Genomic DNA, 12751 nt, shown 5'->3' with positions numbered 1-12751 from the left:
ATTTTTTTAAAAACTGGGTTTTTGGTGGTTGCTTTGATCAAATGCAAGGTCTACACAAAAATCAATATGGAACAGGAAATGTAGGTGGCATGTCTTGCTTCCAAGACTTGAGATACTGTGCAGTGCCCAGTAGGTGTATTTATCTCTGTAGTAATTGTGGTTAAAGACGAAATAAATTTTTTTCTTTCAATTTATCCATATTACTTTTCAAAATAGATATTACCTTGTTAGGACACAAATACTTAAGTTGTCTGGATTTAACCAATAGAACTGTTAGGTATTCATTTTGGTTTAGGGATGTCGTGAAAAAAGTTTCTGAGACAGTAAGGGTGCCATGAACTGAGAACTCTGGGACCTTTAGGTATAACAGTTATGCATAAAGTTTGGTATAAGGTAAACCTGAGTCCAAACTTGGCTCTGCCCTCTGTGACTTTGGACAATTTATGAACTTTTTTAATCTCCTCATCTGGAAGTGGGAATAACAGTTCCTACTTTATAGTGTTTTATGAGGACAAATTGAGTCAATGTACAAAAAATACATGCACTGAGTCCTTAATAAATATTAGCTTCAATGGGGCTGCTGACAGATGACCACTGAAGTGCAGATTTGACAGTGCAGGAGTCCAGTCTCACGTGAAACAACGGACAAGCACTTTTAAGTGGCCAGATGCCATGTGAGCACTCCAGGTGAGGATGATCTATTCCAGCACCTGAGATTTTCACAATTACTGAATACATATATATATATATGATTCTGAATCCTAATCTTGTTGACAACTGAGACTAACCTTTACTGTCTAATCTAATCATTTTTCCAGAAAAGCAGCAGCTAGCTATCCATCCTAACATTGCTCTCTAAGGAAGGTCTTCTGGAGGTCAGAAGAGAACAAAAAATCAGATTTCTTATATTAAAAAAAAGGTGCCATGATAGTTTTCTCTCCAACAGGAATAATTATTATTGATTTACAGTGTAATAGCAGCAAACAGCTTTGGTGATTGCTTAAATGTCTTCACTTCATTGGAGCCATTAATCAATCTTCTTAGCTATTTATTGCTTAGCAGACTACCATGCAATAAAGACGAGCCTGAAATCAACTCTCACGGTAGCTCAGACAGGCAAAAGTTAATATTTAATGCTGCATTACTAGCTCAGATCTCCTTTGCTGTGCAGCTGGTCAGCTGTAACCAGTGTGGCCATGGAGTATTCTGAGCAGGCTTCACCTGCAGAGGCTCCTGATGTGCAGCTCCAGGGAATGGTCTGATTTGGCAGTGCACTCCATGAGTCTGATAGCCACTCACAGCATCAACGTAGAAACATACTGGATATATAAACTGTCCGAATGGAGATCATAAATGCTGCTGTTACTGGTAACTTCATGAATCAGATTATGCAGGGGTCAGGGGAGAAACCCACTATATCCTTTATTTACCATAGGCCAAACTAGTTGTAACAACTAAAAGCGGTCCTTTATTATGGTCTAAGTGCCTCTTTCATTTTTAGCTTCATTTTACCACAATGATTCAAGATTTTAATCCATCTGATTATGTGGAGCAAAAAACCAGTGGTAGAGATGGAATTGAAGGAGCTCAGCAAAAAGTGATGGAGAAAGGAATAGGCCATTTCTCCCCTATTCTTCCTTTTTAAGTCCTTGTCCCTTTCCCTTAGCCTGTGAAGAAATACTTACAGTTGATCAGGTTGGTTTTCTTAAGAGTATACATATAATAATAATAATAATAATAATAATAATAATAATAATAATAATAATAATAATAATAATAATAATAATAATAATAATAATAATACAGATATGCTCACAGTCAGTGAATACACATGTGCCAGGCACTGTTATCATGATAATGATTTTATGATATGAGTAGAGTTATCAGCCATGTTTTAGAGATGAAGAAACTGAAATTCAGAGACATTTGGTAACTTTTTCAAGATCACACAGTGATTCAGGATTTATCCAGAGTCCAGCATTTAATGGAGCCTGGGCTATGACCTTCTAGACTCTCAAAGGGCATAGCCATCACAGGATAGATTGCCTAAATGCTTTATGTGAAATGATCTGCAGGTTGCATGAAACACTACCCAACTGCCTATTAATAAACAAGTCAGAGTGTTAGCTTAGAATGTCAAAGCTTATCCATCCATGCCTGGGGTTCAAATATTAGCTGTGAAGTCTTCAAAATGAGAAGATGAGGAATGAATCAGACTCTTCGTGCATCAGTGGAAATGATATTTGCACTATCCGTAGTGAATACTGAGATGTGAAAAGACAGTATTCCTACAATTAAAGCAATGGCTCAGAAACATCATATCCTAAAAGAAATAAAAGATTTAAAAATGTCCAATGAAATGTAAACTCCAGGTCTCCTTTCTCTTAGATTTTATTTGATGTTAACTACTTGGCACTTTGCATGGTAAGTCAGAGTTGAACCATTTAAATGCAATTTAATTGCAGATGAGTCTTCAAAATAGGCTTCAATGCTGTCTCCTTTATCATTTGGTCAAGCTGTTGAGACTCTGACTGTGGAGATATTCATACAGGAGAAAATGTTGGCTATGTTTCAAGTGGTGGAACAAAAACTAAGCTTTGGGGGTGGCCTTGAATGTTTTCTACTGGATCTATATGTCCCTACAGAATTAAGGACATAAATGTGGCAGAATGTCACTGCCTTTTAGGATAGTCCAGCTCTTCCCACAGTGGGTACCAAGGACAGGGCAACTATTAGTCTTCCCTGGGTCCTGGACAAAAAAGCTTTGGCTGCAGTAATTAAACACTCAGTGTCTTCTAGTGTTCATGTTAACAGGATTATTAGGCAGTTAGAGAGAAGTGAGGACAGGGCAGAGAGAGGAAGGGGAGAGAGCAACCCAGAAAATAACAGTACACCTTTGCTTAGGATAAGGGGCTCTAAAAACTCTTACTCTCTCTAAATGAAGGCCAGCAAAGAAGCCGGCTACAATCAAACGCTGTGGCTGCACAGTAGAGAGAAGGACCTGGCTTAACTTGACCCAATGCTCATTATAATGTAATTAACATTGCAGTTTGGGCCCCCTCCCATAGGTTTCCCTGTGCATCATGGGTAAAAACATGCGTGAAAGAGATGGGCATGTCTGAGCACAAGACACGTACGCTGTCAATCAGCCTGAGAACTCAAAGAAAGTGAGCTGTCAACCAATCAATCACAAAAACGCCCCCTAAGCCAGGATATAAAAACAGGAAAAACAAAGGGGCAGTGCCATTCTTCCTCTCTTGGATTGGCCCACCCTCAATTCTTGGGGGTATACTTTATTTATTATCTTTTTACTTCACTAATAAAATCTTCTGTTTATATCATGCTGTCTCTCATTAAAAGAAAATTCATTTTTTTTGGGGTGACTAAGAATCAAGGTAACTTTTTTTCCCCTCCTCCCAGTAGCAGGCTGTCTTCTCTTTGTGTTCCCAGGCTGCCTGCCTTGTTTTATCAATTAGACTGCCAGTCTCTTCTTTTTCCTTAATTTTTCATACAGACCGGAATCAACTTCTCTTCATATATAGGTTATAATACATAAATTTCACCACTCTGATGCACCAACACTTCAGTTATGAGGTTGCCCTGGCTGAACTGATTCTCTTCCTTGATAAATCTGAAGATTTGTGACACTGATGCTCTCACTTTACTGAGAGGCAGGACGCAGTCTTGGTGATTCCCACCAGGCTGCTGTGAGGATAGAAATGCCTCAATAACATAAAGTGATTTCTCCCTCTTGTTTCAGGTTCAATGGATCAAAATGACTTCCTGAGGGAGGCACAGATAATGAAGAACCTAAGACATCCAAAGCTTATCCAGCTTTATGCTGTTTGCACTTTAGAAGATCCAATTTATATTATTACAGAGTTGATGAGACATGGAAGTCTGCAAGAATATCTCCAAAGTAAGCTAAAGACTTAATAAAAGGAAAAAAAGAGGAATTTAGTTTTGCTAGTCCTATAAATGTCAATTTAGCAAGCCTTCTATAACCCAAAGGATATTTACTATGTGTATATCTGTGACAATGAATATCTCAACATTGAACTGCTCAACTACTCTTTAATAGGATATATACTGTGTACTCAAAAGGAGGGAAAATATTTATGTAGTGGAAGAACAAATTGTTCACAATAGACAAATTGGAGTACTTAAATGTAATGTGGAAAATTGAAGCATAGATGTTTTGCATGATGCTTTCTTTCCTACACTAACTAACTGTACATTATCAGTCATGGACCAATGTTTTCTATGGCCCAGAATTAGGGGACATGAAATACTTTTGGGGAAGAGAGAAGAAAGTACCCTCCTTTTTTCTCTTTGTTAGTATTTGACAACATTGTACTTGTTGATATTTAAAATGCTTCCAATTGCTAGGCAACATAAGAATATTCAGAATAAAGCAGAAATATACTGTTACTTTATTTTTATATCTGCTTCCTATAGTCAGAGAAGACTTAAGGGCACTGTGGAATTTTGATATTTATTACAAATGAATAATTTAATAAGCAACAATATAATAAGCATTAAAATTAGATGTTCAAAGAAGTGGTGTTCAAGTACTGAGAGAATAATTCATACTTAAAAAAGAGGCTTTTCCTATACTTTCTTGAAATGTCAGAGTAGGGCTGATAGAAAGTATAAAGGTAAAGAGAGATGAAAATAATGGAACAAAGATCTCAGACAGACAGGAGTATTCTCTCATTCCAGGGTGACTTGTGAAGCTGGTGATACTAAATTGCAAAACCAGATAAGAACAAAGAACATAAGACCTGCTAAGTGCTCAAAAATATACCTAGTTCCCTTGCATAAAGATGTCAAATTTAATGGTATCAGACTTGTGTTACCCACCATAGAAAGAGTAACTGCAGTCATTGATCCCTTTTGCCTTATTCTCTGGGACAAAAGTACAGGAGCCATCTCAGGTCATCTCTAACAAAAATTATTTGTCAGATTATAAACATTCACACTGTTAAATCTAATAGGCAATTCTCAATCCTCAGACCTATCAGCAGTATTTAATTCAGTGGACACTCTCTCCTTCTGGAAATACTTTATTTGGCTTCTGGGATTCTTCATTCAATGGCCTTTTCTCCTTTCTTTCTTGCTGGTTCTTCTCAATCTGTGATTTTGCTCATCTACCAGACCTCTCAATATCTTGGAATTTTCCAAGACTGTTCTGCAACATCACTAGTTTCCTTGCTGATCTCAACCAGTCTTTTTTTTTCAAAGATTTGTTTTTATTGAAGTATATTTGATTTCTAATGTTGTGTTACTTTCAGGTGTACAGCACAGTGATTCAGTTATACACATATATATATTCTTTTCCAGATTCTTTTCCATTATAGGTTATGACAAGACATTGAATATAGTTCCCTGAGCTATACAGTAGGTCCTTGTTCTGTATCTATTTTATATATAGTTCTGTGTATCTGCTAATCCCAAACTCCTAATTTATCCCTTCCCACCCCCTTTTCCCTTTGGCCCTTTGATAATAATACTTTGTTTTCTATGTCTATGAGTCTATTTCTGGTTTTTAAGTAAGTTCACTAGTATCTTTTTTTTTTAGGTTCCACATACAAGTTATATCATGTATTTGTCTTTCTCTGTCTGACTTACTTCACTTAGTATGATAATCTCTAGGTCCATTCATGTTGCTGCAAATGGCATTATTTCATTCTTTTTTATGACTGAGTAGTATTCCATTGTATAAATATACCACACTTTCTTTATCAAGTCATCTGTCGATGGACCTTTAGGTTGCTTCCATGTCTTGGCTATTGTAAATAGTGCTGCTATGAACACTGGGGTGCGTGCATCTTTTTGAATAAGAGTTTTCTACAGATATGTGCCCAATAGTGGGTTTGCTGGATCATATGGTAAGTCTATTTTTAGTTTTTTTAGGAACCTCCATACTGCCCTCTATAGTGGCTGGACTAATTTATATTCCCAACAACAATATAGGAGGGCTCCTTTTCTCCACACCCTCTCCAGCATTTATTATTTGTAGACTGTTTAATAATGGCTATTCTGACTGGTGTGAGGTGATACCTCATAGTTTTGATTTGCATTTCTATAATAATTAGCAATACTGAGCATCTTTTCATGTACCTGCCGGCCATCTGTATGTCTTTTTTAGGGAAATGCCTATTTAGGTCTTCTGTCCATTTTTTGATTGAGTTGTTTGTTTTTTTGAGATTAAGCTGTATGAGCTGTATGTATATTTTGGAAATTAATCCCTTATTGGTCTCATCATTTGCAAATATGTTCTCCCATTCTGTAGATTGTCTTTTTGTTTTGTTTACGGTTTCCTTTGCCATGCAAAAGCTTTTAAGTTTAATTAGGTCCCATTTGCTTATTTTTGCTTTTATTTCCATTACTCTAGGAGATGGATTGAAAAAAATATTGCTGCAATTTATGTCAAAGAGTGTTCTGCCTATGTTTTCCTCTAGGAGTTTTAGGGTATCTGGTCTTACATCTGGTCTTACATTTAGGTTCAACCAGACTTATTGTTTAGTAACATTTATGTATTAACAGTTGCCCAAATTACATCCCCCCATTAACTCAGAATCATATATCCAACTGCCTTCTAAAACTTCTCCACATGAACACTGTATATCAGTCTGGATAATGTGGGTATGATGCAGTAACAAACCCCTCTAAATCTCAGAAGCTTAACACAGGTATTCATTCATTCTTGCTCATGCCACATGTGAAATAGACTGGCTGGTAGCTCAAGCCTTTTGATCACTTTGGCAGGAGCAGGGGATATTACTAACCACATTGTGGCTCTTAAAGCTTCTGACCAGGAGTGACAGAGGCAACTTCTGTGCCCTTTTCTTTTGGTTAAGTCAAGTCAAAGGGAGTAGGGGAGTACATTCTCCAAAGTGCTTAAAAGGAGGAAAAAAATGAATGTTCGTGAACAGCCATAATTTTTACTACATGTATCTATCAGACATTTCACAATAATATGTCCAAAAACTGAACTCTTTTATTATCCTCAGTAATCTGCTACTCTTGTGGTCTTTCCTTCTCTGACAGTGTTAACACTCAGGTCTAATATCCTGGAGTCATCTCTACTCACATCCTGTATCTGACCAACCAGCAAATCCCACTGGCTTGCTTTCCAAACATATCCAAGATTTTACCACTTCTCAACACTCCCACTCCTGTCCAAGCCATCATAAGCTCTCTCCTGGGTTCTGCTATAGCCTTCTAATTAGTCTCCTTCTTTTGGTTCTTGACCCCTTCAACTCTTCTCAACACAGCAGCTGGAGAGATCATATTAAAATGTAAATCAGATCATGTCCCTCCTCAGCCCAACACCTTCACTGACCCCCTTGGTTCTCTCTATACAATCCATAAAGTCCTGCCTGGCCCGGCTCTCCATTACCTTTCTGACCCCATATCCCGTGAATTTCTCCTGGGTCACTCTGCCAGCTACACTGCCCTTCTTTGCTGCTCTTCGTATCTTCCACATGTGCTCTGCTGCAGGCCCTGCACACCTGCTGTTTCCTCTACCTGAAATACTTCCCTTTACTTATCCACTTAGCTCACTTTCTCACTTCCTAAAGTCTTTACTCAGACATTCCCATTATGGTGAACCCTTCACTGGTCACCCTCAAAATTCTAAAATTTAATCTCCCTTTACTGACTCTTTGTATTCCTCTTTCCTGCTTTTTGTTTTCTCTTCTTAGCTATTAATCATCTTATAATGCATAACTTATTTATGTAGCTTATTTTTAGTGTCTTCTAAAATACAACTTGGGGAGGACAGAATGTTTCTTTGTTTTAGTGCTAGAACAGTGTCAGGCACATTAGAATGTGTGCATGAATTATGTGTTGACTGTTGAACGAATAAATTAATGGTGAGATTAAGTTGGGGCTATCCCAAACCTAATATGATTGGGACTTGGGGTTGAGTTTGTTTTGAGACTCTTGGTATCAGCTTAAAAAATCCACTTATTAAGCTGCAAACTCCTTTAGCATTGAGGATTTCTGTGGCTTGTTGATGTGTTTTACTAAGGGCTGAACATGAACTCTGTGGTCTTCTGGGTTGAGCCAGCAGGATCAAGTTTACGAAGGTCTTCACTTGCCAGGATACTTACTAGCCAAGGGGAGTAATGAAGGTATGCTCATTACAGACCATCCCTTCCCAATCAAGATAGTTTAAATTCAGCAAAGTTATCTTAAAATGAATCTGCTACTCTTACACAGCCCATTATGATAAATATTATTAAACTGAAATGCTCCTGGGTAATGGAACATAATTGAAAATATTTCTTTGCTGTAGATGTAAATTGTCACAGGTCTGTGAACCTTTACATCAGTTTTGATATCTGGCCATTGTATTAGAAGTGTGCTCTGTGGTTTACATATGCAGTTCCTAGGCCACTGCACTCTTTCAGGGCAGGAAATAAGTTATTATGCAATTTCCTTCACTACTGTGTCTGTCAGTGAAAACCTTTTTATATCCACTGTAATAGGATTAGATGTTGTATTTGATAGTTGAAATAATGCACATACTTTTCTATAGAGCCATCTTTGTAGATCCTAAGCTTGGCTGAATTTTTTTTTTTTTTTTTTGTAATAAATGTCTCCAAAATGCGAGAGGTTTGTCAAAAAACTCTAGCACTGAAGGTAACTGATGCCTGGTATTTCTTACTAAAATTTAAAGAGGGTAAATATCTGCATTTTTGTTTTTAGTTTAGTGGGCTTGTTTTCTTTCCAGTAAATACTTAGACAATCACAATAAATGCCAACATTTAGGGTGGGCACAGGAAATTAAACCTGCAAGAAAACTGAGAAGAATCAGCCTGAAGAATGAAAGGAAAACCAGAAGAAGACATCATAACAGTCAAAGGTTTCCGAAGAGAAATTCACCACTATTGTCAGATTCCACAGATAAGTCCTTCAAGATAAGGACTTAAAAGCATTTGTTAAATATAACAATTAGGGAGTGACTGGTGACCTTGGTGGCAGGAAGAGCAGTCTCACTGGATATGCTCCTCTCCTACCACTATCCCATATGAATGATTTCCAGTAAATCATCTCATTTTAATACTCAGAACATCTACAGGAAGTATGTATTATTTGCCTTTTTCATCAGGGTCCCTGGTACTTAGAGGAACAGGCAATAATTTGTAGAGTGGAGATTCAACTCCAGGATCTGTTTGAGGCTGAAATTTCATTCCTCATGAATATATTCTATACTGCCTCCCTAAAACTTACCTTACACTCTTGAGCATCCAAAAGTAAGGGTCTATAAAGAGACTTCCATTCATACAAACAGCAAATAGTTATGTAGTTGTGTTCAGTTAAAGGGTATCTCAGTGAAAACATTCCTGTCTACTTTAATCCACTTAAGTGAACTGTCCAGGAGAATGATAAACAACTTGCTAGGGCTTGATTTATTTTAAAAAAGGGAAAAAATACTGACATATATTTGATGCTCTGTAAGTATTTAACCATACTGGTTTAATTACTATCGCTTTGTGGTATAGTTTGAAATCAGGGAACATGATTCTCCCAGCTTTGTTCTTCTTTCTCAAGATTATTTTGGCTGTCAGGGTCTTTTGTCTTCTGTGGTTCCATACCAATTTTAGGATTATTTGTTTTAATTCTGTGAAAAATGCTATAGCTATTTTGATAGGGATTGAATTGAATCTGTAAATTGTTTTGGGTAGTATGGACTTTTTTGGGAGGGAAGTAATTAGGTTTATTTAGTTATTTTAATGGAAATACTGGGGAGTGAACCCAAGACCTCATGTATGCTAAGCTTGTACTCTGTCACTGAGCTATATACCTTTCCCCCTAGTATGGACATTTTAACAATATTAATTTTTCCAATCCTTGAAAAAAGAATATCTTTTCATTATTTGTATCATCTTCCATGTCTTTCATCAATTTCATAGTTTTTAGAGTACAGGTCTTTCATCTCCTTGGTTAAATTTATTCCTAGGTATTTTATTCTTTTTTTTTGCTTGTAAATGGGTCTGTCTTCTTGATTTCCCTTTCTGATAGTTCATTATTAGTGTATGGAAATGCAACAGATTTCTGTATATTAATTTTGTGTCCTGTAAATTTATTGAATTCATATATCAGTTCTAAATTTCTTCTGGTGGAGTCTTTATGATTTTCTGTATACAGTATTATGCCATCTGCAAATAGTGAAAGTTTTACTTCTCTTCCAATTTGGATGTCTTTTATCTTGTTTTCTTGTCTGATTACTGTAGCTAGGACTTCTGATACTATGTTGAATAGAAGTGGGGAGAGTGGGCATCCTTGTCTTGTTCCAGATCTTAGAGGAAGATCTTAGATCTTTCAGCTTTTCACTACTGAGAATGATGTTACCTGTGAGTCTGTCATAAATGGCCTTTATTAGTCACATCCTATTTGAAAATGCTGCTTGCATTAAAAAAAATACACGCACGCGCGCACACACACACACACACACACTGTGCTTAGGTCTTTCCCTTTAAAGACTTCCCTTGACTCTAATTTATTTCATTTTTTTTTAATTTAAAAAGATGGCATACGTGTAGAAAGGACATATGTCGTATATGTCTTTTCTACATATATTTATAATTATAAAATAAGCAAATAAACTACTGTGCAGTCACTGTACAAATCAAGAATGAGAACGAGTAGCCAGCACTCCAGACACAGCTGGAGTACATTATCAATGACGATCCCTCACTGTCCTGAATTTCACGATAATTGTTTTCCCTTGACTCAAATTCTCCTCTTATATCTTCTTGTTGTCCTCCCTTCTTGATTAGGTTTTTGGAAATTGACATTGCCTCTGGCTGTCATCATGTCCTCACCTTCCTTTTAGCCCTCAACCCCTTATACTTATGTAGTGAGACTGCTCTTCCTGACACCACGGTCACCAGTCACTCCCTAATTATTATATTCAACAAATACTTTTTAGTCCTTATCTTGAAGGACTCCTTTGTGGAATCTGAAAATGGAGGTGAATTTCTGTTCTCAAACCTTTGACTGTTATGATGTTCTCTTCTGATTCTCCTCTCATTCTTCAGATGTTTCTTCTCAGCCACCCTAAATGTTGGCATTTCTCATGATTGATCACTTTCTAGCAATCTCATCCGCTTTGAATGTTTAACTCCCACTCATAAACAGTGACTAATAAATTTATATCTCTGGCTACATGCTCTCCCTAGAGCTTCAGAATCATATGCTTGCCTTCTTTTAGACATTTCCACTTGGGCAATCCATACACATCTCTAGTTTAACAAATCCTAAATTGTTTAATTCTGATCAGGCAGCAGCAATGATAGATAATAATAACAGGCAGGGTTTACTGACTTCTTCCTAGGAGTCAGGTACTGTTTTAAGTGCTTTACATGTATTAACTCATTTTAATTATCATTTTAGCAACTAGTATCATAAGGTAATTATAGTTATCATTATATATATAAAGAAACTGAGGTACAAGAGTGAAGCAGCCTCCCAAAAGTTAAGAAGAAATGCAAGTCAGAGCCCTGATTCAAATTCTGGCACTCCGGCTTCAAATCAATCTTCCTAACCCGTGTACTATAGTTCCCTGTCAAGTTAGGAGTTGTGTCTAAAATTCAGTGCACTGACCACAAGTTCAGTGCATTTTGGGGGGTAACATTTGGCATATCCAGACAGGGATAACAATTATCTGGATTTATATGAGAACTTCTCAATTCTCCAGAAATTTAAAGACATCTACAAACAGTGGCAGCTAAAAACCACTCAGGGATGGCTGACCCCATTTTATAAAGTCACCACAAAATAACACTAACCTCTCTAGTAATGATCAAACTGACTATAGTGTATAAATTTCCTATACATAGTTATCTAGGATCAGCAGTAGGAGAAAATATGTCTATTAAAGGTAAATCCATACCTAGAAAGATAAGCAACCTATTCTAAGAATAACAGGCTCAGAAAGGAAAATTAAAAACATGTATCAAGCTTAATGGAGTACAAATGTAATACACACATTTTATAACTACTGATATAGATCCTTTATTTTTGTTAGTGAGCTAACTTTTAAGAACAATATAATGGAAGGATGAGAACTTTTCATTGGCTCAGCCATGCAAATTAGCATTATTTTTAGTTTCAAAGAGTAGAACAAACAATGCAACCTTTGAAAGAAATCCAGAGGCAACCAAGTAACAATTTCCATGAAGCAATGAGTCAGTAGTGTGTGGTACTGAAAGTGGCAATAGCTGGAAATATCTTTCAGATATTTATAGCTGTGTTTGGATCACGTGATACTATTACTTCTTTCTCCCAGTAATACTCATTTAGGGAAGGGAGGGCCTCAGCTTTGAAATGTGTTTGGGCTCTGAAAATTGTTGCCTTGTTAACCCTTCACAGGAAATGAAATGGTCTGTACTGATTATGTGTCTTTGCCCGTCAGATAAGCGCTGGGGCTCTTACTCCCACTGACAGCTCATTCGTCAAAATTCTTAGAATTTGCTTCAATAGTTCGAATGTTCTCCAAAGTGAATCTCTTATTTTCTCTTTTTTTGCCTAGATGATGCTGGGTCAAAAATCCACCTGGAGCAGCAGGTAGACATGGCGGCACAGGTTGCCTCTGGAATGGCCTATCTGGAGTCCCAGAACTACATCCATAGAGATCTGGCTGCTAGAAATGTCCTTGTTGGTGAACATAATAACTACAAAGTGGCAGATTTTGGACTTGCAAGAGTTTTTAAGGTGGATTTGTCTTTGTTTTAAT

At 36.9% G+C, this 12751-nt stretch overlaps 1 protein-coding gene and 1 long non-coding RNA gene across 2 annotated transcripts in view; one reads left to right on the top strand and one right to left on the bottom strand.

Annotated features, from left to right (window-relative positions):
- The window catches only part of LOC106730757, a 35182-nt gene that overhangs the window by 1422 nt on the left and 21009 nt on the right, over positions 1-12751 (bottom strand). The gene's annotated exons all lie outside the window — the stretch shown is intronic.
- FRK (fyn related Src family tyrosine kinase) overlaps positions 1-12751 on the top strand; it is an 82009-nt gene that overhangs the window by 66067 nt on the left and 3191 nt on the right. The window contains exons 5-6 of the mRNA XM_006193096.3: positions 3761-3919; positions 12548-12729. Coding sequence (XP_006193158.1) covers positions 3761-3919; positions 12548-12729 — 341 coding nt within the window. The remainder of the gene's footprint in view (positions 1-3760; positions 3920-12547; positions 12730-12751) is intronic.

The sequence above is a fragment of the Camelus ferus genome, chromosome 8 (assembly GCF_009834535.1).
Source record: "Camelus ferus isolate YT-003-E chromosome 8, BCGSAC_Cfer_1.0, whole genome shotgun sequence".
Taxonomy (NCBI): domain Eukaryota; kingdom Metazoa; phylum Chordata; class Mammalia; order Artiodactyla; family Camelidae; genus Camelus; species Camelus ferus.
This window is presented reverse-complemented; position numbering and strand designations above follow the sequence as displayed.